This window comes from Adiantum capillus-veneris, chromosome 5, assembly GCF_014529385.1.
Source record: "Adiantum capillus-veneris isolate H3 chromosome 5, ASM1452938v2, whole genome shotgun sequence".
Classification (NCBI taxonomy): domain Eukaryota; kingdom Viridiplantae; phylum Streptophyta; class Polypodiopsida; order Polypodiales; family Pteridaceae; genus Adiantum; species Adiantum capillus-veneris.
Window position 1 is genome coordinate 151714605 of NC_140935.1, and position 27396 is coordinate 151742000.

General features: G+C 45.2%; 1 protein-coding gene across 1 annotated transcript in view; it reads left to right on the top strand.

Moving 5' to 3' along the window:
* The first annotated feature begins 479 nt into the window (after nucleotides 1–479).
* Nucleotides 480–27396, top strand: part of ARP7 (actin-related protein 7) — a 65909-nt gene continuing 38992 nt past the window's right edge. The window contains exons 1-3 of the mRNA XM_086511805.1: nucleotides 480–636; nucleotides 714–941; nucleotides 1425–1566. Of these exons, the coding sequence (XP_086367931.1) occupies nucleotides 559–636; nucleotides 714–941; nucleotides 1425–1566 (448 nt within the window). The 5' untranslated portion in view covers nucleotides 480–558. The remainder of the gene's footprint in view (nucleotides 637–713; nucleotides 942–1424; nucleotides 1567–27396) is intronic.

Sequence of the window (27396 nt, forward strand, 5' to 3'; positions counted from 1 at the left end):
GATCCGTTTTTGAACGCTTAGCATTTGTCACAAATCACCTAGCAAAAAAAGGCAATTATGTCTAAAAATAATGAAGCAATTCATCTCCAAAGCCTACTCAAATTCTAGTTTTAGCATCTTGTATTGACTGTATTGATAGACAATCAGCCTTCTTATGAAAAGCTACAATTTTTTTTATCTTTCCATAAATTTAATATCGCAACCAAGGGTATTTTGGGAATTTCAGGAAATTTGAAGGGCATTTTGAGAATTCATGACAAAATATCGGGGTAATTTGGCAATTTTTCCCAAAAAAAAATTCTCGCTCTTTTTTCTCTCTGCCTTCGACATGTCATCTCTCTCTCTCTCACGTGCTCAAATCCTTGCCTTCATTGGCTTTTCTTTTGACGTCAAACAGGGTATCTTAGAAGATACTTCTAATTCAACCCATAAGCAAAATTGGCAGGAACTACTTCACAAATTACGGGGGTATTTTGGCAATTTCCTAAATATACTCGACTTCCACACCCTGGTTTGGACTTCAAATCAGGGCGCCAAAAAAACCTTGCAGCAGAAGCCATGGAGCCTGTTGTGTTGGACGTGGGCTCAAACCTCGTGAAAGCGGGTTTTGCTTACCCGGACCAAGACCCTTCTATGGTAAGCAAACTAACATTTCGAACCAGCGGCTAGAATTGGGCTCAGCCAGTTGTTTAAATGGCCGTGGTTCCATGCAGGTGTTCTCGACAGCGATGGTGAAGACCAAAGACGAGGAGCCAGAGAAATCAGACAGTGAGGATGAAGAGCTTGTTCTGGAAGATATAGTGAACCCCATCTCTAGAGGAATTATCAAGGACTGGGAGCTCATGGAAGATCTCTGGCGCTACATTTTTTACACAGGGCTTGGCTGGGAAGTAGGGAATGAAGGCCAAATTCTAATCACAGAGCCTTTGCTGACACCCAAGGTAAACTCCCTTGTTCATAGCTGCATGACTTGCAAGTTCTAGGATGACAAGTTTCGTGCAAAGCCACTCAGCTAGAATGCTCGAAACTTCTTGTAAGCACACATGGTCTCTCGGTATGATAATGTAATATTCAAACGTGGAAGTTGGTCAACAAGTGAAGGTTTTGGTTACTTGCTCCTGGCCTCATGCATTACAAAAAATAGGATTTCTGATCGTCTTCTTAACTTGCTCATGTAATCAGATGGCTACTAAAAGGCACAATGAGAGGGAGACATGCTTTGTGGAAGGCTCATCATAACAAAAATCTAGCAAGGAAAAGTATACATGGATGCAGAATGATCTATAAAGACTCTTAAACCACTTACAAGCATTAGTTCATTAAAATGACAACCATCAAATATTGCACAGCTGCATTTCAAACAAGTTCTTGAACATTGAAGGCTTATGGGTTTGCTTGTTTTGGCACCACAAAATCGTTTTCAGGTGGTTAGAGAGAAGGTGGTTCAAGTGATGTTCGAAACTTTCAATGTCACTGGCTTCTATGCTGTGGAGCAAGCTGTACTTTCACTATATTCAGTTGGACGAATCTCAGGTTGTGCTGTTGATATTGGACACGGAAAGACAGGTACCATATTCATAATGCATTTTTTACACTCTACAAGATGCTAAATGCGGTTAGGACGACACATTAGTGGACTTTGTGTGATACTCTTAAAACGAGCTTATGATCTTTTTCATGAAAGAAGAAACAAAGAAAGATATATTAATGTATTAACCCCTCTTAAAGGCCAAAATGGCCCATGAGACCAGAGCAAGGTAGAATTGATGACGATCTCTCTCATTATAAAGCGTCACGCATAGTCTTAACTAAAACCCTAGCTAAAATAGAAAAGAGGATCTCCTAGAAGCATTTGAACTCTAGACTACAATTGGCAAGTTGTAGGAGTCGTCTCTCCTCTATCTAGTATCTCCATGAGAGGTTTGCCTCAAGAGGAAGAGGCCATTAAGTTGTTGTGCTTAGCTCCTTTGATGGCAAACATAAAAATTTGTTGATGGCGAGGTAAGCTCTAAGCGAGGTCCTTGTGGTCGTAAACGTCTCTCTCTACAAGTGGCAATGGTCCTGTCCAACATTACTCCCATAGAGAGGCGTCTGTGATAGGGTGAATCATTGGTGTGAATGAGAATGTAGAACTTGTTGGAGCTGTAGTAATACTAGGCTCTAGCATCGAAAAAGTATGTAAGTCCTCTCTGTGTTGAAAGAATGGGGCTCACTGTGCTTTTGTCCCTCAAGAGATTCTCTCTGTGACGCTAAGCTTTAATTATATTGAACTTGAATTGAAAGTTACAAACTTGAACTGGAAGAGGTGTAATGTATTGCGGAAGTGATTGATGATGAATGCTTAGGATGAGTGCTCAGTGCGTACTCAAGGTTCCTTTTACCTCATGAGATAGATGTGCAATAGACTAGAGAGAAGAGAATGATATTGTGAGTGAAGGTTCTGTGAGTGAAAGAGAGAAAGAAAGGAGACTAACTTTAGATGGGGTTCCAAACCCCCCTCCAAAGGTCCCCCTCTCTAGTGATAGAGAGGTATTTTCTTTAGATTGCACAAATACCTCTATCACTAGAGAGGTATTCAATTTAGATTGCACAAATGCTGATACAATGGTCCTAGATGCTGAGATGCTGATGGGATCTTGCTGTAGATGCTTGGTTCTGCAAGGCTACGGGCTCAAAATGCAAAACACTAGGGACGTTGATGGGATTTACAACAATGATGAGGCTATGTGCTGATTTGCTGTCGGCAATGGGCTGAAAACTGAAAAACATTGGCTGATCTGAGGGTTGAATCTGAAAACGTTGGTTGATCAGCTGTCGTGGGCTGAAAACTGAAAATGTTGGTACTGATGGCGGGAGTTGCGACGGTACCAATGTAAGGTGCAGCGGAAGTGAATGTTGATATTGCTCAAGATGAGTGCTCCGAACTGTGCTCAAGGGTTCCTTTTACTTACGGACGGGAGAGCCTTCCGTTCCTTTAGAGTGTCACAAACTGGTGACGTGGTTGCCCAGAACACACACACACCCTTTGGCAAGGACAGTAATGAAGTGGCTGCCCTATGGGAACCCCGCAAATGTTGATTGCTGACGTGGTTGCGGCTGACTGAACTGCTGACATAGTTGCAGACAGTGACGTGGCAAGTCCGTACGGATTGACCCGTAAATCGCGGCGCTTTTTGCGGCAGTCTTGGCGTTGTTTTTGTTGCTTTATTTGGCTACGCAAGGAGATAGAGAGAGAGCTTTAATTTTAAGGCTTGCTTTATTGTGCCTATCCAAAGGGCTTGAGAGAGAGAAACCTCTTTTGCTTTATATACTGAAGAGCTTTTGATTTTCAGCTTTTGGGGCTCTGCTTTTAGCATCCCTTGTAAACTCTTTAAATTGGTAGTTTGGGCTCTCACTTCTCAGATAATTTGGACGTAGAGTTTGAAAGTGAGTCCCAGAGGCATGGAACTCCGCCGGGCCAGTGCCGAATTAATTGTGAACTGTGAACTGTTTTGAAGTATTTTATTGTGGTGTTGCGGTAGATTCTCGACTTGGAGTGTCCAAGTTTGTTGCAGTGGTATCAGAGCACGACCAATTTCTCTCCTACGGGAAATCCGATCCTTTTTACGCGGCACTTATGGCTTCAGGCAAAGATCAGTCGACTTCCTCTTCATCCGGAGATGCGGGAAGAGATCACAACGAAGATTCACGCGAGGAGTATGGCCCGCCTCGGCCTACTCAGTCGGAGCTCGAAGAGATGGAGCGTCGACGATTGATCGGCGATGCAACAAAGACGATGCTTAATTTTCGAAGGATCCAAAATTTGCAAAATATATGAATGAGCCAGACTTCTTTTGATGAGGTGCACACACAGTGGCGGCAGACCACAGAGCCACCCCTCAAACCGGCTCTCAAGAAACCTCCTACCCCCAGGATGTACACAGAGCAAGAATTAGAAGAGGTGGTTGATGCACGAATTGCTCAGCTTTTTGATGCGCAGAACAAAGCTAAAAAGCATGACAAAAAGCAGAAGAAAGGTGCTGACTTCTCGGGTTATTTGGGTCGTCAGTCTACTTTTGAATCGGCAAGAAAGCAGAAGAAGCGTGTTCGATTTGAAGGAGTACCCAGTTCTTCTTCTTCTTCTTCTTCTTCGAGTTCTTCTAGCTCCTTTGACTCGAGCGAAGAAGACAGAAAAGGCAAAAAGCGAAGCAAAAAGCAAAGCTTCGGGAAGGGCAAGAAAAAGGCAAAGAAGCCTAAATCTTGCCCCGTGGTTGACAGTTCTACAGAGGACTCGTCTTCAGATAGTTCGGACTCTGACGACAACAACTTTTATGCAAAGAAGAAGAATTTTTATAAAGCCAACCAGTATGACTTTATGGAAGACAAAAGCAAGAAAGTTCGAGAGTTTAAGGAAGGTGGATAGTCAATTAAATTTGACACGTTTTTTGGTTAAAGAGATGCTTCGAAGGCTTTGTCTTTTATATAGCAGTTTGACATAGCTTTCTCAAGAGGGCGTTACTCAGAGTACTCTAAGATTCAGAGAGCTGTCTCTTACTCTAAGGGGAATGCTCGAACTTGGTGGTCCACGCTTCTATTAAACAAGACAACGCCAGTTAAATGGCTGAAATTCAAAAGGCTTTTTATTTCTTCTTGGCTGACTCGAGAGTATGAACGCGACATACGAACTGCTTGGAACCATTTTCGGATGACCAAGAAGGATACAGTGGACGCTTATTGCGAGGGATTCTGGAGCTCTTTTCTACCCGCCTCTTCATTTAAGAAGATCTCGTTCAAGGAACAGATTGAGCGGTTTACCTTGGGCCTTCCTATAGAGATCCGAGTACTGCTTGGAACAAAAGTCAGCTTCCATTCACGAGTTGATGAGTCATGCGAAACGGGGTTTTGCCATTCACTCGAGTAGTTTGACCTACCTCGCAGATGAAATCATGACGCAAAGAGCCAAACAGACTTTGACAAATGAAAGTAGAAAGAGGAAGAGCAATCCAAAAAAGAAAGAAAGGATGCACGACCCAAACTCACTCCTCGAGAGAGAGCTCTCTACATCAAGGAGCGGAAGTGCTTTGGATGCGGGGAAACTGGACATATCTCCGCGAAGTGCCCTAAAAAGGCACAGAAAGAACATAATGACAAGGACGATGAGAGGCCTGAGAGTTCGAGAGCAGCTGAGGAACGTGGAAGAAAAGGCAAGATGAAAACAGGACTGGTTCCAGATTGTGTGGGTACTGATCCAAGCACGATGGACGAGAGTACAAAACTTTGCCGAGCTTGGGGCAAAGTGAAAGACCAAGAAGCCCTGATCTTCTTTGATGGAGGAGCCAAGGCCAACTTTATTTCACCGGAATTGGCGGCGCGGCTCGAGATCACTCTCGATCGGATGGGACCACTTACAGAGGTAGTTCTAGCGGCACCCGGCAGGGACGTAGCCATCACACCTATCATTGGCAAACTTCGGTTGCATTGTCAGGGGTATTTGGGGCATGAGAACTTCTACATAATGCCTTTGGAAGGTTGTGATGTTCTCTTGGGAATTCCCTGGTACCACAAGAACAACGCCGTGGTCGACTATCGGGCAAGGAAAGCGACTTTGACCACAGAGAAGGGCAGAACCATTGTACTCGATGTAAAACTTAAGGGCAAGTCTGTCCCTATTGTATCGGCTTCGGCTATTTCAAAATTAATGAAATCCAGTCTGTTTGTTTACTCGATCTTTTTGAAAGAGTTGAGTGACGAGGATAGGACAAATATGTCTGAACTTGATAAAGAATGCCAAGATTTTCTCCACGCTCATGCCGATTGCTTCTCAGAGGGCTTGCCAGGCGAGTTACAACCCTTGTCACGGGGACGTGGCAACTGTTAACTATGTGACGAGGACGTGGCAACTGCTAACTTTAGTTGTTGGTTTCTTTCCAAAGGGTTTTGTTTTATTTTTGAGACCCTCTTCTTGAAGTAGCAAACGGTCGGACATTGCATGGCCAATGTGAACGGTAGTTTCACCCGCAGATGGGTAGTGGTCGGCACTGTAATTTGTATGGTAAGAGGATGTCTAGGCTCAGAGCAAGATCATATAGGTCCCCCCGTCGCACTTAGCAAGTTGGTGGATACTAGGAAGCGAACTCAATAAAGACCTAAAGTCAAGGTGTGACTACCAACTGAAAGTATCCGATAGTTGGGCCACATTGCATTTTTGGATGCGGTCCCAATGAGGATAGATGGTCAAAAGACTAGTGGGAGCCCAACGGAAGCATCTCCTAAAATTTAGGGAATTGCTATTTTGGGCCGAGAAATGTGTTCGCGCCATTACCTCCGGTATGACTAGGGGAACATTTTACAACTCTGCCGCGAAGTCAACTGGGCAACCGGTCAGGATATTTTTAAGCGGCGAACCCGAAACGGGAAAATGCTTGTACCAAGTGGCACATTTCTGTGCACTTGCCTCACAAGGGAAAAATGGGCGTTGATTTTTAAGCTGGGAGGAGGCCTCTTTTGCATTCTGTCACAGGTTAAGAGCTATGGAGTGCTTCCTTTCCCTCTTATGTATAGTGCGGTGCCAGGAGTGATGCCCTGCACGCTACGCACTGCTCTCTCTCCCCCCTACGAGCAGTATGTTATGCCCTGCATGCTACACACTGCTCTCTCTCCCCCCTACGAGCCGTATGTTATGCCCCACTAGTGGGCTTTTCATTTGACCAATGTACAGTTATGTGGGTTCATGCGCGATTGCCGAGGCAAGAGCCTCTTGCACAGGTACTGGATTAGCTAGCGGCTAATCCCCCGCAGGTACAGGTGAATTCGGAGAGGTTTCACACTAGAAATCTCGTCCGATTCAAAGGGCAAGTAGCCCTACAGGTGCGGGAGCTCGAGGTCTTGCTACAGATGCGACCGGCATGCGAAACGGAGCCCAAAACAGGGAATTACAACCTGCTGTGTATTTGTGCAGGTTTAGGGTTTCGGCCCTAAACGAACCCTAATACCCCCAGGAGGTTCGGGGACGCGAGGGGACCGCTGTACAGGTGAACTGGCGCATTTTCGGGGCAGAAAACAGAGAATTCAGCGTGCTGCAGATTCTCGCCAGGTTTTGCAAAGTGTCCGTATGCGTCGGGAAAGTCACCTATTGCGTGGGGATACTGACTGTAAAGCGTCCTATACAGTTATGTTGCCGAAATCGGGCCAGAACAGGTGTTTCTTAGCCTAGATTGTGCGGGGCAGCTTGTAGGAGATCACAGGTTTTATTCCCTCTGTTAAAGAATAAAGAAATACCGAAAGGGGTGCCAATTTTGGGGCCTACAGGTTGTTGGTGTTTGCTCGGAGCATTCTAGCTTCCGAGCCGTGTGTGTACTTAGGTGTTAATCCTCGTTACAGGTTACCTTTGCAAAGTGCTTTGTGTGTGTCTAAAGTAAAGAATTTCGGGTGACAGTCAACGTCTACCGCCCCACGGGCCGGTTTCATGGTTCCGTTGCCGGGACATCAATCACTTTTTCCTTAAAGAGTGAGCCTGGATTGTTTTGGGTAAAGATAAAGAGTGCAGGAACGCGGGGATTACACTATGGCAAACAAGGGGAAGGGAATTATGGAAGAGGGTTCCTCTTCAAAGGACAGGCAAGAGATTCCTATGGTTTTTGAGATTGGCGAGAGCTCACGGCCACGTCAGTCTGTACCTCCTGTCAACGTGAATGTCCCTCCAGTAGTACAGGGCTTTATGACTGGGCAAGTTGAGGATGATGCATTCAAGACTCAGTTAGTTGCCGCGGTGAATGTCTTTTCGCAACTGGTGCAGAATCCGAGGTTTATGGAGTTCTTGCAAGCGCCACCAGTGCAATAGCAAAATAGGCAACCTATGCCGCGTACGGAGCTTGTTGATGCTCAAGCCCAGGTACTTCATGTGGCGCGGGAGGAAAGGGAACACTCGCATGTTGCGGAGTCGGCGGCTCCAAAGCAGGTTCCTCCCGTGCCTGAACAGGTGGCTAGAACGCCTATTCCACAGGTTATGCCAGTTCAGTCCGCCACCTTTCAGAGCCAGCATGCTGTCTTGAATTTGACAGGGAGCTGGATACCAAGCAATGCACTCAGTTTTTCCACCACCCACGGTACATCCTGGGTATTTCGGGGGTGGATCAGTGTTCCAAAGTATGGCTGGTTATGCGCCTGGAAGTCAGCCCTACATGGCAGGAACAGTGTTCGGGGGTAGGCAAGGCATCATGCCAAACCCCATGTATGGTAGTATCGGCATGTAGCAAGGTTTCCACTGCAACCAGGGCCAGTTTGGGGTGCCACAGGGTCATTTTGGCATGGCTGGTTTTTTTGGACAGCAGCGAGATATCGCACCTCTGACGCAAAATGTGAATGGCCAAGATGTGCCGATCATGCCTACTACAGTGCCCATGTTGCAGACCATTCCGTATGACAACTTGGGGGCACTAGAGAAGCTGAAGGCTTACAAAGAAGGTGGTGCAGCGGTAAAGTTCAGTACCTTCAGTGGTTTCGAGGATAAGACAAAGGCCCTCACTTTCCTCCAGCAGTTTGATAGAGCTTATGCGGGAGGGAATTTTACAGAGGCCTCGAAGGTTGGGAAAGCTGCCGCTTTCTTAAAGGACAACGCGTTTACATGGTGGACGACATTGTTAATGCAAGGACAGGCACCCGCCACTTGGGTTTACTTCAAGCAAATGTTTGCATCTGCTTGGCTGTCAAATGAATTTGAAGCCGACGTCATGACAGATTGGCACCAGCTTACTTCAGCTTCGTGCAAGAGCTTGCTGGAGTACAATAGGAGGTTTTGTAAAGCGTTACTCTCAGTGACCTCCTACAAATTTGTGCCATTGACAGAGCAGATAGAGAAGTACTGTTGTGGGCTGCCTAAAGGGCTTCGTGATTACTGTACAAAGAACAGAGTGGCTACCCTTACTCAGCTTATGGAAGTTGCGAACACTGGTCTTGCCTTGTTGAAAGGAGAGGACAGTGGATTTCCGAGCAGTGACAAAGGAGGGCAGCAAAAGAAAAATTCAGCGAAGAAGCCCTTTGTGAAAACGGCTCCTGATGCGTCATAGGGGTTAGAAAAGGCCACCAAAGACAAGGATTCAGCCGGGACTTCTGGAGCGCAGGCAAAGAAACAGAAAAGGAAGCCTTTTGTGCGCAAGTCGCTCGAGGAAAAGAAGGTCTTAATGGCTGAGAACAAATGCTTTATATGCGAGCAGCCTGGTCACTTTTCTATCAATTGTCCACAAAGGAAAAGACCAGCTGACTCAGAGGATAAAGAAGACCAGAAAGGCAAGAAGCCTAAACCCACGGCAGGTTTAGTGTCAGACATGGTGGGTGACATGCCCAACACAGATGCCGGTGAGTTATGCAGGGCATGGGGTAAAGTTAGGGATCAGACGGCACTCATCTTCTTTGATCCAGGTGCCAAAGCCAACTTTATCTCACCAGAGTTAGCTATGAAGCTGGGCATCAGAGTTGAAGAGATGGGGTACACAACAGAGGCAGGGTTGGCATGTCCTGGCTACTCAGAGTGTGTTACTCCCATCATTGGAAAACTGCATCTGCATATTCAGTCGTATGTGGACATTGAAGAGTTTTACATCATGCCGTTGCAAGGTTGTGACGCCTTGTTGGGGATCCCGTGGATGTTCCGAGTGCATGGAGTCTTGGATGCCTACAATAAAAAGATCACTGTACAGCATAGGCCCTAGGGGCAAAACTCACATCTTGGATGTAAAGCTTAAAGGAGAGTCATTCCCTATTGTATCTGCTTCTGCTATCACTTCTGTAATAAAGAATCATCTTGCTGTGTACTTGATTTTTGCACGTGATGTCTCAGATAGTGATCAGTCAAATTTATTTGTGTTAGATAAAGAAAGGTCAACATTTTTGCAAAAGTTTAGTGACTGTTTTTCTGATTCATTACCGTTGCAATTGCCGCCAGAGAGACCTGAGGACCATCGGATAGATTTGGTGCCAGGGTGTAGCCCACCAAATAGACCTCCCTACAGGGTTAGTGCGGCGCAACAGAAAGAGATTATGGGCCAGGTTGAGGAGTTATTAGAGAAGGGGCTGATTCAGCCTAGTTCTTCACCCTATTGCTCCCCAGTGCTCCCAGTGCAGAAGAAGGATGGCTCATGGCGCATGTGTATTGATTACCGTGCGTTGAATAAGAATACCATCAAGAATAGGTTCCCTATTCCTAGAATTGATGATATTCTCGATCGTTTAGAGGGTGCTACAATTTTCAGCAGGATAGACCTTAAGAGTGGGTACCATCAGATTCGTATAAGGCCAGAGGATGTGCACAAGATTGCGTTTAGAACGACATTTGGTCTTTATGAGTTTCTAGTGATGCCGTTTGGGCTAACAAATGCTCCTGCCACGTTCAACAGAATGATGGACCGGATTTTCCGCTCGCATCAACAGTTTGTTGGAACATTCTTTGATGACATGATAGTGTATTCGAAGAATGAAGAGGAGCATAGGCGTCACTTGACCATTGTGTTCGAAGAGCTGCACAGTCACAGGTTACTTGTCAATCCTACGAAAAGTGAATTCTTCCTCGAAGAGATCCACTTTCTTGGCCACATAGTCTCAAAGGATGGTGTTAGAATGGATCCCGGAAAGGTCGAAGCTATCAAGACATGGCCAAACTTGAAGACTGTGCACGATGTCAGAAGCTTCTTGGGATTGTGTTCCTACTATAGAAGGTTTATCAGAAATTTTGTAGAGATAGCATCGCCTCTTCACGCTTTGCAAAAGAAAGAGGTCACTTTTAGATGGACCCACAAGAGATTTCAGCTTTTAGTCTCTTAAAGGAAAAGTTGACTTCAGATCCAGTTATTGTTTTGCCAGATCTCAGGAAGCCATTTGTGGTCCAGTGTGACGTGTGTGGCAGTAGCATCGGAGCAGTGCTAATGCAAGATGGACGGGTAGTAGTTTATGAAAGCCGAATTTTGCAAGGGCCAGAGAGGACTATGCAAGTCTATGAGAAAGAGCTCTTGGCCGTGATTCATGTGCTTTCTAGTTGGAAGCACTACCTCTTAGGTGTTGATTTTGTTGTCCAAACAGATCATCAGACCTTGCGATACTTCTTGACACAGTCAAAGTTATCCGAAAAGCATATGTGATGGGCAAACATTCTTTCCATGTTCCACTTCCAGATTATGCATGTGGAAGGCAAGAAGAATGTTGTGGCTGATGCATTATCAAGAAAGCCAGAAATTTCAGCTGTGTCAATTCCTTATCATCATGAGTTAGATGACATGAAGGAACAGTATACTGCTGATGAAGATTTTGCAAGGATCTTTGAACAGTTACAAGAGGGGCAACATTACGAGCATTATCTCCTCAGAGATGGTTTTATGATGATGCATGGCAGACTTTGTGTCACTAGGCCACTGCGACATAAGGTCATGGAAGAGAGTCATGTCCCACCGAATGCAGGGCATTGTGGCATTGATGCAACAATTAAAGTGGTAGAGACATTCTTCTATTGGCCTACCTTGAGGAGAGATGTGAATGCCTTTGTGCGAGCATGCATAGTTTGCCAAAAGGTCAAGTTTGACAAGCAAAAGGCACCAGGGTTGTTACAACCACTGCCGATTCCGGATAGGCCATGGGAAAGCATTGCTATGGACTTTATCTTTGATCTTCAAAGGACGCCAACAGGGAGTGATGGTATATGGACCATTATCTGCAGGTTCAGCAAGCATGCCCATTTTATCCCTGTTAGGAAGAAGATAAAATCTGATCAGATGGCACGCTTGTTTATGTACAATGTGTTTAAGTACCATGGTATGCCACAATCGATTATCAGTGATCGTGATCCTCGCATGACCAGTTTGTACTGGAGAGGATTGTTTGAGAACATGGACACTACGCTCAAATTCTTGTCTTCGTTTCATCCACAAACTGATTGACAGTCAGAAGAGGCTAATTCTACTATCTTAGATCTACTGAAATGCTATGTGTCAGATAATAAGGGCAAGTGGGAACAGTATTTGCCTATGCTTGAGTATGCGTACAATAATACGGTGCATTCGTCTACTGGGAAAGCACCTTTTGAAATGTATAAGAAGATTAAAGTTGCCTTGGAGAAGACTCGGGCAAAGCAGAAAAAAGCTGCTGATCGTCACCGTCGTGAATTGCTGTTATCACCTGGTGATTGGGTTCTGTTAAGGTTCGAAAAGGCAAGGTTAAAGAAGATGAAGGGCAAGAAACGGCTGTTTCCTAAGCTCAATATGCGTTACTATGGGCCTTTTCAAGTGCTTGACAAGATCAGCGATGTGGCTTACAGGCTGAAATTGCCTGATGCGTGGAAGATTTATAATGCGTTTCACGTGAGTCTTCTAAGACCCTTCGTGGGTGATGTGCCAGAAGATATGCCAGATGAGGATCAACCAGAAGTTGAGGAACTTGATGAGATCCTGGTACCTAAGCAAGTTTTGGCACATAAGGACAGAAAAGTTAAAGGACAAGTTGCAAGACGCTATTTGGTGAAGTTCAAGAACTATCCGCCTATGGATGCAAAGTGGATGGAAGAGCATGAACTGTCAGAGTCACCAAATGTATTGCAGCTTTACCTTGAAGCCTTTGGGTTACTGCCTACTTATGCCCCAACCCAACGTGTGCAAAGGAGGGCTAATGATAGAGCTAGTACATCAAATGTACATATGAATTCAGTGTAATAGATGGAAATGACAAAAGTATGAAGGCCTCATTAAGTCATTTGTATCTATATGTTATGACCTTTCTTGCGGATACATGTGATGATAAAAGAGTGTTAATAGCACAAGATCATCAGTGGCGTGTATTTATGGTATGCAATCGAGGACGTTTGCGATTTCAAGAGGGGGGTATGTCACGGGGACGTGGCAACTGTTAACTACGTGACAAGGACGTGGCAACTGCTAACTTTAGTTGTTGGTTTCTTTCCAAGGGGTTTTGTTTTATTTTTGAGACCCTCTTCTTGAAGTAGCAAACGGTCGGACATTGCATGGCCAATGTGAACGGTAGTTTCACCCGCAGATGGGTAGTGGTCGGCACTGGAATTCGTATGGTAAGAGGATGTCTAGGCTCAGAGCAAGATCATATAGGTCCCCCCGTCGCACTTAGCAAGTTGGTGGATACTAGGAAGCGAATTCAATAAAGGCCTAAAGTCAAGGTGTGACTACCAACTGAAAGTATCTGATAGTTGGGCCACATTGCATTTTAGGATGCGGTCCCAATGAGGATAGATGGTCAGAAGACCAGTGGGAGCCCAACGGAAGCATCTCCTAAAATTTAGGGAATTGCTATTTTGGGCCGAGAAATGTGTTCGTGTCATTACCTCCGGTATGACTAGGGGAACATTTTACAACTCTGCCGCGAAGTCAGTTGGGCAACCTGTCAGGATATTTTTAAGCGGCGAACCCGAAACGGGAAAATGCTTGTAAATGCGCCAAGTGGCACATTTCTGTGCACTTGCCTCACAAGGGAAAAATGGGCGTTGATTTTTAAGCTGGGAGGAGGCCTCTTTTGCATTCTGTCACAGGTTAAGAGCTATGGAGTGCTTCCTTTCCCTCTTATGTATAGTGCGGTGCCAGGAGTGATGCCCTGCACGCTACGCACTGCTCTCTCTCTCTCTCTCTCTCTCTCTCTCTCTCTCTCTCCCTACGAGAATGTACAGTGATGTGGGTTCATGCGTGATTGCCGAGGCAAGAGCCTCTTGTATAGGTACTGGATTAGCTAGCGGCTAATCCCTTGTAGGTACAGGTGAATTCGGAGAGGTTTCACGCTAGAAATCTCGTCCGATTCAAAGGGCAAGTAGCCCTACAAGTGCGGGAGCTCGAGGTCTTGCTACAGATGCGACCGGCACGCGAAACGGAGCCCAAAACAGGAAATTACAGCCTGCTGTGTATTTTTGCAGGTTTAGGGTTTCGGCCCTAAAGGAACCCTAATACCCCCAGGCGGTTTGGGGACGCGAGGGGACCGCTGCATAGGTGAACTGGAGCATTTTCGGGGCAGAAAACAGAGAATTCAGCGTGCTGCAGATTCTCACCAGGTTTTGCAAAGTATCCGTATGCGTCGGGAAAGTCACCTATTGCGTGGGGATACTGACTGTGAAGCGTCCTAGTGCAGTTATGTTGTCGAAATCGGGCCAGAACAGGTGTTTCTTAGCCTAGATTGTGCGGGGCAGCTTGTAGGAGATCACAAGTTTTATTCCCTATGTTAAAGAATAAAGAAATACCGAAAGGGGCACCAATTTTGGGGCCTACAGGTTGTCGGTGTCTGCTCGGAGCATTCTAGCTTCCGAGCCGTGTGTGTACCTAGGTGTTAATCCTCGTTACAGGTTACCTTTGCAAAGTGCTCTGTGTGTGTGTCTAAAGTAAAGAATTTCGGGTGAAAGCCAATGTCTACTGCCCCACGGGCCGGTTTCAACCCCCTCGTCTTGAAGATCATACCATTGATCTGATACTGGAAGCATACCACTGAACCGGCCACCTTACTGTGTGAGTCGAGCCCAAAAAGAAGAATTTTGAACCAAGTAAGACCTCTTGGAAAAGGGTCTTGTCCAGCCTAGTACTTCATTGTACTGCTCTCCAATGTTGTTGGTTTTGAAGAAAGACGGATCTTGGAGAATGTGCATCGATTATAGAGCTCTCAACAAAATCACCATCAAGACCAGATTTCCGATTCCTAGAATCGATGATATACTTGACCGACTTCAGGGATCCTAGTGCTTTAGCAGGATTGACTTGAAAAGTGGATATTATCATTTCCGAATCGCGCCGGGAGATGTCTACAAGACAGCCTTTCGGACGACTTTTGGGATATTTGAGTTTTTGGTGATGCCCTTTAGGCCTAACCAATGCTCATGTGACATTTAACCGGATGATGGACAAGAGTTTTTGAGAGTATAGGCTATTTGTTGGCACTTTCTTTGACGACATCATTGTTTTCTCCAAGGAAGAGGCAGAACATAGAGAACATCTGTTTCAAGTCTTTCAGGCATTACGAGATCCAAGTTGGTGATTAATGCGAAGAAAAGTGAATTTTTCCTACCAGAGATACACTTTTTGGGACATATTGTCTCAGCAGCAGCAGGAGTGTAGATGGATCCGGCCAAGTTAGAGAGTATCCGTGATTGGCCGGATTTGAAGAATGTCCATGAAGTTAGAAGCTTCTTGGGATTGTGCTCGTACTACAGGCGGTTCATTAGAAAGTTTGCAGAGGTTGCTTCCCCTTTGCACATCTTGACCCAGAATGGAGTCCCTTTCTCGTGGGGACCCACAGAGGTGACTGCCTTTCAGACTTTGAAAAAGAAATCAACTACGGGACCAGTTTTGACTTTGCCAGACTTGCAGAAGTCATTTGAAATATATTGTGATGCTTGTGGTCGTAGTCTGGGTGTGGTCTTAATGCAAGAAGGCCATGTCATTGCTTACGAGAGCCGATTGTTTTCAAGGCCGGAATTGACAGCAAGATTTATGAGAAAGAGCTTTTGGTGGTTATCCATGCTCTTACTCAGTGGCGGCATTATCTACTCGGAGCGGATTTTACTATCTTCACAAACCATCAGAGTTTACGTTACTTCTTGTCACAGAAGCAGCCATGGAAAAAGCAGATGCGGTGGGTGAACAATTTCACTTCCAGATTGATCATGTGTAGGGAACAGAAGAATTTAGTGGGAGATGCTTTCTCTCGGAAGCCGTTGGTTCTGGCTATTTCCACGATACATCATAGGAGCTTTGAGGATATGGTCGATCAGTATGCCACATATACAGATTTTGCAGATACTTTCACATGGATACGGGATGGGGAGATAGTAGCTGGATATTCCATTCGGGTTGGCTACTTGATGAGGAAATCCATGTTGTGCGTTACACAGCCGTTGAGGGAAAAGGTTATGACCGAATGCCACTGTCCACCTTTTACGGGTCACCGTGGCATTGTTACTACCTTGAAAGGGGTAGAGAAATACTTCTTTTGGCCGAGATTCAAGAAGGATGTGGACGAGTTTGTGCGCAGTTGCTTGGTATGCCAGAAGGTCAAGTTTGATAGGCATAAAGCACAGGGATTGTTACAGCCTTTGCCTATACCCACCCGCCCCTGGGAAATTATTGCAATGGATTTCATTTTTGATCTCCCAAGAACACAGAGTGGTCACGATGGTATCTGGACTGTTATTGACAGATTTAGCAAATAGGCTCATTTCATTACAGTGAAGAAAACAGTCAATCCGGATCAATTAGCGAGACTGTTTGTGGCCCAGATCTTCAGATTACATGGCATGCCCGAGACAATTGTCTCCGACAGGGACCCTAGATTCACGAGCTTGTTTTGGAAGGCAATTTGGGAGAACATTGGTACGCAGTTGCAGTTCTCGTTATCTTTCCACCCGCAGACTGACGGGCAATCTGAAATTGCCAATTCAGTGGTTTTAGATTTATTGAAGTCTTACATCTCGGATCAGAAGACTCAATGGGAAAAGTATCTACCTTTGGTGGAATTTGCCTACAACAACACGATACACTCTTCGACAGGGAAGGCGCCATTTGAGATTATTGAAGGTGCTGCGAAGGTTCCACCCTTCTTAAGCACGAAAGATAAGATTTTTGAAGCCGATGAGTACATGCGCGACTTGGACACGGCTTTAGGCAAGGTCCGCGAGGCTTTGCAGAAATCTCAAGAAAGACAGAAAAAGGCAGCGGACCGCCGTCGTCGCGATTTGACATTGAAGGAGAATGATTGGGTGCTCTTACGTTTGAGAAGGCACGCTTGAGAAAGAAGAAGGGAAAGGAGAGGCTTGTTCCAAAGCTTAGTATGAGATACTACTGACCTTTCAAGATCTCCGAAAAGATCAATGATGTCTCCTTCCGACTGAAACTGCTTGACACTTAAAGGATTCACAATGCATTTCATGTGAGTCTCTTGAAACCTTTTAAAGGTGATGTGCTTGATGATGGGGAGCCTGATGACCAACCCGAAGTGGAAGAAAACGAGGAGATCCTTGTTCCTGAATAGATATTGGCACATAAGGACAGAAAGAATAAGGGTAAAGTGAGAAGGCGGTTCTTGGTTAAATTCAAGAACTATCTTGCATTGGATGCGAAGTGGATCTAGGAGGAGGACCTAGCAGATACTCCTTAGATTGTGATACTTACCGTGAAGCTTTTGGTTTAGCATAGTCTACTCCAAGTGGAACCTCGAATTCGAACCCCGAATTCAGCTTGGCCGGAGATTTGGTGCAGTGGGTTGCACAAGAGGGGAGTTACTCCGCTCCTTTGTCAACAGATGCCTCGATTTTTGAATACTAGAGTCACTGATATCTCTTTGAGCTTTAGGGATACTGAGAGCTGACAATATTCTGTTGTATGACTTTATGAAATGGAATCCCGGATATTATAAAACTGATTTGTTCTTGACTTGTTTAAGTGCAGGAGCGGCTAGACGAAATGACTGGAGCATTTTGGTCTGAATGATCTCGATAGACATGATTGCAATAGGGATTAGTCAATCGGGCATCTATGAGGTCTTGAGTGGATCTAGATGCGATTGCTAATTGCATTACCGATAAATTATGGTATGAGATCCAAATGAATGTTAAATGTGATTGTCAAGTGATCTCCTGTGATGTCATGTGATGTGACTGTCGATTGGTACATGTGTTAGATGTGTGTTCCTAGTGCGTCGGTACTAACAGTCAGTGTCTGCTAAGACAGTTTATGGCCTTTGTTTGTTTTGCAGGCGTAATCGAGGGCGATTACAATGCTTTCAAGGGGGGGTATGTCACAAACTCGTGACGTGGCTGCCCAGAACACACACACCCTTTGGCAAGGACAGTGATGAAGTGGCTGCCCTGGGGAACCCTCGCAAATGCAGACTGCTGACGTGGTTGCAGCTGATTGAACTGTTGACTGGCTGTGCAGACAGTGACGTGGCAGGTCTGTACGGACTGACCCTTAAATCGCGGCGCTTTTTGCGGCATATTTTACGGCAATCCTGATGCTGTTTTTGCTGCTTTATTTGGCTACTCAAGGAGATAGAGAGAGAGCTTTAATTTTAAGGCTTGCTTTATCGTGTCTATCCAAAGGGCTTGAGAGAGAAACTCTTTTGCTTTATTTCCTGAAGAGCTTTTGATTTTCAGCTTTTGGGGCTATGCTTTTAGCATCCCTTGTAAACTCTTTAAATTGGTAGTTTGGGCTCTCACTTCTCAGAGTATCTGGACGCAGAGTCTGAGAGTGAGTCCCTGCTACTCGCTTGTACTTTGAGTTGCAGAGTAATACAAAAAGAAATACCGAAAGGGGTGCCAGTCTTTGGGGCCAATATCTCTAGGCACGGAACTCCGCCGGGCCAATGTAGAATCAATTGTGTACTGTGAACTGTTTTGAAGTATTTTATTGTGGTGTCGCGGTAGATTCTCGACTTGGAGTGTTCAAGTCTGTTACATAGAGAGAGAGTGCAATGATCACAAACAAAGTGAATGCTACGGTGAATGAAGGTGCTGAGACTGAGAGAAAGAGAGAGAGAAGAATACGACACCAGACGGTTCTCAAACCCTTCTCCAAGGGCCCCCCTCTCTATGGCGAGAGAGGTCTATACTATAGGTTGCACTTATCTGGTACAATGGTCTAGATGCAATGGACTTGCCGACGATGTCGACGACAATGATGACGACAACAAGGACGGGCTGAAAACTGAAAATGCTAGGGCTGAAAAGCTGAAATCTGCAAAATGCTGACTTTCTGCTGAATATTGTCATTGTGTCGGCGATGATGGCAATGACGACGACTTGATGATGATGCTTTGATAACGCAGATGCTGAAATTTGAAAACAGTGGGCTGAAACTGTAAACATTGGCTGACTCGATGGTACGGCGAGGATTTGCTACGGGGGTAGGTGAGATCTGTGAGGCTAAGGGCTAAATCTGCAATGGCTAAGAATTGAATACTGAAAACGCTGGGCTATACGGCTAGATAGGGCCGCCAATGACTGAAAACGCTAGAGGAAATCTGTGTTCAAAAACGCTGGCTGATCTGGATCTCCAAAGCGCTAGCTGATCTGGATGGCTGAAAACGCTAAGGCCTTCTGCCGGTCTTGCTGAGAAGGTGCACTGCAAGTCGCCGAAGCTTCTTTTGCTACCTCTTCAGCCTGTCCTTTTTCCCTTATATAGCAATCTCATGCTGGGTCGAGCAAGCTCCCCTACAGCCCCACGACCTTGGAAAATGGTGCTATTTATTAAATAAAAAGCCAAATTACCTGTAAAATGTTCTGTCCCAAAACTGGTTGGGATTTGGACCTTCTGCTTGGACAATGCATATGCTGGGTGATACTGGGTGTGCAATCAGAGGATATGCAACTACTCTTAAGTGCCTGGACATGCACGGCCTGCGCTCAGGTTCACAAGGTGCCAGAACACTCCCTAGGCTGACCTGAACCCTAGACCTGAGAAGAAGCAAGCATTGCAGACCTTCATGAAGTTCAAGTATCGCATGACCCACGCATCAGAGTGGGATGGCGAAGCGTTCTTCGCAGGTTTTTAGGAGTTGTTGGAGGTTGAGGTAGCTTGTCCACATGCACATAGGGTTAGATGTGCACGTGACATCCCCTCCTTTTCAAAGTGAGGTACTAGTACCGAGCTGTATGGCGTCGAGGGAGTGTGCCAACAACTCCTGTAAACCTACGAAGAATGCTTCGCCGGCCCACTTTGATGCGTGGGTCGTGCGATACTTGAACTTCATGAGGGTCTGCAATGCTTGCTTCTTTGGGCTGCGCCGAAAGAGAGACAAAAACTATCTGTCGCGGCTTCAATGCTCCACTGCGTCTAAGGTTGTGGGTCCACCTTCTTCAAGAATTTTCCGAGGAGGAAAATTCCTGAAACCATTCCCAACACAAAACCATAAACATACTTATTCCATGTAGAGTAAATGGAAAAATACTTTTGTTCCTAAATGACTGTGCATGCAATGCAAATGAACGAAGAGACGGAGTGCCAAACCGTTTACGAATCACACGCAAAAAGTGGGATCGGAACCTGACTTTTCGACCTAAACCTATCATGTGTTGCAAATCACAATGGAAATGCCGATGCTTGATGGACAATCTTGCTCGTGCTCTATTTGAGACTGTCATGCCAAGGAAGAAGCATGTAAAAGCGATTGACAAAATAGACAATCGAGAAACAATGTGAAGTCCTTGAATGCAAACTTTTTTCTTCTCTAGAGTGATCCGTGCTCATCCGTGAGTGAATCATGTGCATCGTATGATAAGGCATGCTTGTGGAAAGGGAACACATAAAGACGGAGACGAAAATACAAGAAACCGTCACAAATGAGAAACTTGAACAATGCGTTCTGACTAATCATGCGAACACACAATACTTCATGAGTGGGTTCTTTGGACCTCGACTCGAGAGCCAAGATTGGTTCTGCATGACTGATCATATCGGCAATGAGGTTAGCATCACTAGAAACATCATCATTCAAACCATCATCCTTGCAAACAATCACATCTCTATTATGCAAAAAATGTGCGTCGTGCTTCGGAGAAGAAAGGAGTCTCCTTCTCCTGTTTCTTTTCAAGCTTCGCCTGCACATTAGAAATGAGAGGTAAAGAATGAAGACCCTTCTCACCACAAATGATAATGGGAGAGCAATGAGAGGGTTATGCTCACAAAACCATCTAATGCCGAAAATCATATCACATCCTGAGAGGAGACACGACAAATTTTCTACGGAAGGAAGATTTGTCTACGGAAGGAAGCTTGCTGAACAGTGAATAACACATCAAGGCACTCTTGTGTAATAAGAGAGTCCATACCGGGAGCGAAGCCCGACACCTTGAGAGGAGTTGTTTGGCTAACCTCCAGGCGGGCTCTCTCTACAAGAGAGTCACCAATCACATCATGCATACTGCCTGAATCAAAACAATATGACAAAATGATGACCCTTCACATACCATAACATTTAAAGAGAGATTCATCAACGTGTGTCAGAAACATGGGGAGACTTAAACTGGTTCACTAAAGTGCTTGTGGTAACTGTCGGTGCTTTGGGTTTTTTAGGTGGTGCTGTCTTCTGACAAGCCTTCTTTATACGACCCTTGACGTGACATTGATAACATCGACCTTCCTTAGGATAAATGACTTGTTCTTTTCTGAAGGATTAGAGGAAGATGGGCTAGAAAAGTAACCATTCTTACCGTTCTTACCGTTTTGTGGGTTCTGAGGAGTCTGAGAGGGACTGTGAGAAGACTTGTTCTCCTTAGGCTTTCCTTTATTGTGCTTCATCTTCTGTGCGAGAGCAATCGCTACCGCCTTGTTGAGATCCACTTGATATACTCGTCCAACCCGACAAGGAATGCCTCTTTGCGCTCATCATCCGATTTGCGTAATTGGGTGCCGAGCTGCAAAACACGGTTAGAGAAAGACATAACTGGCATACCATTTTGCTTGAGACTGCGCCAATCTTCTTTCAACCGTGCTACGTACTGAGGTGGCATAAACCGCGCCTTGAGCTTGTCTTGGAAGTCGGCCCAATTGAAAGAAAGGGGCACGCCTTCCTCGGCTTCCTTAGGTGCGCGACCAACTGTGCTGCTTGCCACTCTTGATACCAATTAATGGCACCACTGGCAAGATACATGGTTGTTGTCAAAACCTTGCTATTCCCTGTTTTCTTAGTTGTTGCAAAGTAAGCATTAAATTGATGCAACCAAGAATGAATAACATTAGCATTCATTTTACCATCATACTTACTGAACGTCAACTTCTCAGTGACTGGATTGTTGGAGTCCACATCTCTACTTGTGCTACATGATGAGCTGCACACATCCTTGACTGGCTCGGATCTCGAGGTGAGTACCTGTAGGACCAACTCTTGCATGCATTGGTCTCTTTGCGCCTCACGCTCTAACTCCATAGTCGCTCGTCTTTCTTCGGCCGCGATGCATTGAGCTTTGCGTGCTTGCTCCAAGGTGATGCGTTGCGCCTCTTGTTGTAGCATCATGTCCATCATCGACTTGACCAAAGCCTCTATAGGATTTGGTAGAACCCGTGGCGTAGATGGGGATGGGGGAGGATCGGGAAAAAATCCTCGTGTTGGAGAAACTTCTTCGTCACCAACTCCACTCCCATCACCTTCACGCAAAGTATCTATTCCGCTTCAGGTGATGACCATACACTGAGATCTTGGGTACTTAAGTGCTTGAGAAACTTGGGTTCTTGGGTTCTTGAGGTTGCAATCCTTTTGATAAAATTCAGCAATTTAGCAAGAGAAATGCTGAAAATCAGTGAATTTTTATTGCTTTTGCTGATTTTTTATGAAAATCCGCGACTTATTCATTGATTTACTGATTTTACACTAAATTTAGCAAATAAAAGCTTTAAAATCTCTCTGCAATCTCTTCTTCTGCGAGACACACACACACACACACACACACACACACACACACACACAGAGAGAGAGAGAGAGAGAGAGAGAGAGAGAGAGAGAGAGAGAGAGAGAGAGAGAGAGAGAGAAGCAGTACCTCTCTCAAAGAGAGGATGGAAGCAAGGGAACCCATGTAATGAGGAAGAAGCTTGAAGCAATAGCAGCGTTGCCAGCGTGGAGTGTTTTTGCGTGCTGGACACAATTGCTAGCGTGGAATCTCCTTCGTATGTTGAGCACAGGTGGGCTCAAGCAAAGCGAATGCTTTTTTTCCTCCACGCGTCGCCTTCAGCAATCGCACGCTGTTCCAGAAGGCCTTCGTCAAGATTTTTTACGCTTGAGGCCTTTTAATTGACGTTGAGTTTTTTTTAATGCCCCTTTTATTTAAGTGGCCAAGGAGACTTGGGTTTTTTTAAAGTTTGGTCTGAAACCTGCAGATTATAAAAAACCACTTACAGAGAGTGAGTTTTGGCAGAAGAACTCCGTCTTCAGCCCTCTGCTTCTCTCCCACCGCTCCTCTCTCTCACCCGCTCTCACTCCTGCGCTCTCGTCATCATGTGCTTGCCTTTGGACACGTACGCCGACGCGTAGCGCTCTCGAAGTTCAACTCTTCATGGCCGAAAGTGCAGAAAAGGTCTGGTTTCGCGAAACTTCCAATTTTTCACGGACTTCGCCATGGATTCTTGCTCGGATGCGCAGCTTGATGACGCACCAGGTAACATTCAAATTCCGTTCACGCACGGTCTATACACATGGATTACGAGTACTTTCCAGAGCTTTGACCAACGTGTTACCGCTTTGGAAAACGCGAACGTTCATACGAACATTCGCTTGGCCTCTCTCGAAGGGGTCGTGCAAGGGCTTAATTCCCGACTTACCGCTCTGGAAAATACGGTTCAATCAACGACTGCACATATTTCCAAGGACGAAACCCATCTCCAGCAATTGCGGACGCAGATTGCTGCTTTTGGGCGTTCACAGGGTGGTCCAACTGCCACGAGTCTATACAAAACCACTAATTTCTCAGGAAGAGAAAGAATGTACGGAATTGGTCGTAAATAACTGGCTGCATCAGTGGACCACATATTTTGATCTCCATGGGGAGCATGACGAATGGAGGATTCAGACGATTCCTCTCTATCTGCGCAGTAAGGCGCTCACCTGGTGGCGCGACATGACAGAGAAGCCTACGACGTGGGCTGACTTTTGTGTGAAATTCAAGAAGGATTTTGCCAAAATGGATCCTTTGAAAGCTTATGCCAAACTGCAGAGTCTTTCGATGAAAGCTCTGTCTTTTGATAAGTACACGACAACTTTTAAAGAAGCACTCACCTTCTGCAAGGTGGATTCCACGCACATTGTGCATATGTACTTGCTGGGATTACATGAAGATTACTGTTGGGCCTTAATCAAGGACAAAGCCTCAACTGACGTCGAGGATGCAGTGGCAAAGGCTAGGACGTTCCATTTGATAAATGGAGCAAACTATGAGAAGAGAAGAACTTCAGACCATCAACCCGGTGAGGGTGCTTCGAGGAAGCGACCCCGATTCTAGCAAAAGTCCAAATCACCACCGAGATCTTCTCAGGAGAAGAAGAAAGCCAAGAATACTTCAATTGCTGATCCAGTGAAGAAGGGGGCTTGCTTCGGATGTAGCCAGACAGGTCATCAAATGAAGGATTGCCCTAAGAAGAAGACAAAGAAACCGCAGGGTCGTCCTTCGGTTTAGATTCACGAGATCTCAGGTAACTCTGATGTCATTCAAGTTGAAATCCATCATTTAGCGCACAGCTCATGCACAAATTGTACGTTTAGCACCAAAGTGTTTGATAAGCACGATCTTCTCCGTTTTCTCGAGAAGATCAATAGTCACGACGTGACTGTACTCCTTGATTATGGAAGCTCACACAATTTTGTGGATGCAAAATTGGTGCAGAAACTGAGCTTGCGTACTCGGGACAGTGACCATGAGTATCGCGTGAAGATGGCTCGTGGCGAGGATACGGATGTATGGAATCGGATGGCTCCAGATTTGTCGCTCGAGCTGGCTGATTACAAAGAGAACTTGGATTTCCACATCATACGCCTGGATAGAGCAGATGTTATTTTAGGAATTCCATGGTTTTATGATAAACAAGACTCATTGTATATAGACTATGTACATCACTCTCTTGTTTTTGTTAAGTAGGACATGCCTCATGTATCTGTTTCGCTTTGTAATCAGATTTTTGTAAATAATGGTTTTGCAATACCAGTTGTTACTGCTTTGGAAATGTATAATGATACAAAGTCTTTTGATGTTGACTTTTATCAATGTGTACCATTTTCTTGGTTTGATTCATTAGTGCTTGATACTTCTGTCACGGAATTTTTAAAAATGTTTCATGTTCTTCTGTTGAACTTGGGGATTCCGACAAATTTAACCTTATTCGAGAAATCATGATTGATTACAAGGATGTTTTTCCTGATGATCTACCTCCTAGCTTGCTGCCTTCGAGAGGAGTAGATCATGGCATTGAGTTGGTGGCTGGTAGTCAACCCTTCTCAAAGCAATCCTATCGGTTTAGTAAAACCGAGGAGGGCGAGATTCAGCGACAGTTGAAAGATTATCTCTACAGAGGTTTTGTTCGGCCAAGTAAATCCTCGTGGGGAGCGTCAGTGTTACTTTCTCGAGAGAAGGATAACACTATGCGCTGTTGCGTGGATTACAAGGGGTTGAATAAGCTCACAAAGATAGACCTACGATCAGGCTATCATCAGATACGGATCAAACTGGAAGATATTCCTAAGACAGGTTTCCATACGCGTTATGGTCACTATGAGTTTTTGGTCTTGCCTTTTGGTTTGACCAATGCTCCAGCTTCGTTTTAGTAGACGATGAATAATCTACTGAGACCGTTTCTAGGCAACTTCGTTGTTGTATTTCTCGATGACATTTGATCTACAACCAAAGTTTGTCTGAGCACTTAGCGCATATACGCGCTGTTCTCGAAGTACTAGGAGGCTTCCAAGTGTGAATTCTTCAAGAAAGAGCTTCTGTATTTGGGTCACATCATTACTCGTGATGGAATTCGTGTCGACCTTGAAAAGTTGGATAAAGTGCGAAATTGGCCCATTCTGAAGAATGTGCGCCAAGTAAAGTCCTTTTTAAGGCTTTACAAGATTTTTTTGTAAATTTATCAAGGATTACTTTAAAGTTGCTGCTCCGCTCACGCAACCTCTAAAAGGATGGGTGAAAGGGCCGAAGACTTCGGGTCCTCACCGTAAAGGTAATCCCCCTGTTGTTTGGAATGAGGTCTCGACGAGAGCTTTCAGACACTAAAGCACTTGGTGACTACTGCGCCAATATTGCACATTGTGGATCCTAGCAAACCGTTTGTGGTTGAAACAAATGCTAGTGATTATGCCATTGGTGCGGCGTTATACCAGGATGGACATCCTGTTGCGTTTGAAAGTAAGAAACTTTCTGACGTTGAGATGCGTTATCCAACGTATGAGAGGAGCTTTGCGTCGTAGTTTAGGCCTTGAGGAAATGGCGACACTACTTGTATGACTCTACGTTTGTTGCATGGACAGATCATCACTCCTTACGCTATGTCTGTGATCAGGGTGATTTCAAAGGCCGGAAGGCTAGTTGGGTTGAGCTTATGCAAGAGTTTGACTTTGAGATCCGTTATAGAAAAGGATCTAGCAATCGAGTTGCTGATGCACTCAGCAGGATTCTTGAGGTTAATGCCTTGTCTATGGCTGAAATCTTGACGTATCTCTCTCTCTCTCTCTCTCTCTCTCTCTCTCTCTCTCTCTCTCCCCCCGAGGACTATGTTGTTCTGATAGCCATTCTGGCAAGATATGGAACGAGGTCGAAGCGGGGCATGTCTCGTGTACAGGCTTAGGCGGTCCGGAGACCCAAGTGAGTCATGCCAGAGAGACAAGACATCGACAATATTCCATTAGAGATGGACTATTGTTCAGAAATGGAAAAGTCTACGCGTTGGAAATCGATAAGGTTCGACAAAGGATTTTGTTCAAATGCCACGCTGTTCCTAGCGTTGGGCACCCAGGCATCCAAAGAACTTTGGCTTTGGTCAAGCGATATTTCGATATTTCGATTGGCTTTGGTCAAGCGATATTTCGATTGGCCAAGGGTGCGCTCTTACATAGAGAGCTATGTTAAGAGATGTGCTCAGTGCCAGGTCAATAAGGCAGAGCGCCTTAGGAAAGCTGGCCTGCTACATCCATTAGAAATTCCAGATGCCAAGTGGTAAAGTATTTCCATGGACTTCATCGTTGGTTTGCCAAATACTAGTCGAGGCAATGACGCCATTTGGGTTGTGGTCGATAGACTTACAAAAATGGCGAAATTTATACCAACGAAGTCGACAGTAAAAAGCCATGAGTTGGCGGTTTTATTTGTCGATTGTTGTACGGTCTGCCAGACGATATTGTGAGTGATCGTGGTACTAAGTTCATTGGGCAATTTGGGCGAGATGTGTTTGCTCATCTTCAGACGAAGTTGAGTATGCCGTCTTCTGACCATCCCGAGTTCGATGAACAAACTGAGAGGATGAATCAGACGTTAGAGGACATGTTGAGAGCCTATGTCTCTCACAGGCAGTTTGATTGGGAAAGGTATCTTCCACAATTAGAGTTTGCCTACTATAGTGATAAGCATTCTGCTACTACTGGATTAAGCCCGTTCATGCTGATGTATGGATTCGAGCCTAAATCCCCGATTGCTATTGGCTTAGAGAAAGTCAAGGAACGCCAAGCTTGTGATTTCCTGTATGACATGCAAGAAATGCTCGAATTGGCTAAGGATAGTATAAGAACGGCTCGTGATCGAGTCACTACTTATGCTAATCAAAAGAGATCTCCAAGGACTCTAGATGTGGGACAATGGGTCTATCTGAAGATACCCAAAGATTCCAAGACCATGCGAACGGGAAAGCATTGTAAGCTTTCAACTAGATATTGTGGTTCATTCTTGGTCACAAAGAAAATTGGCCAAGT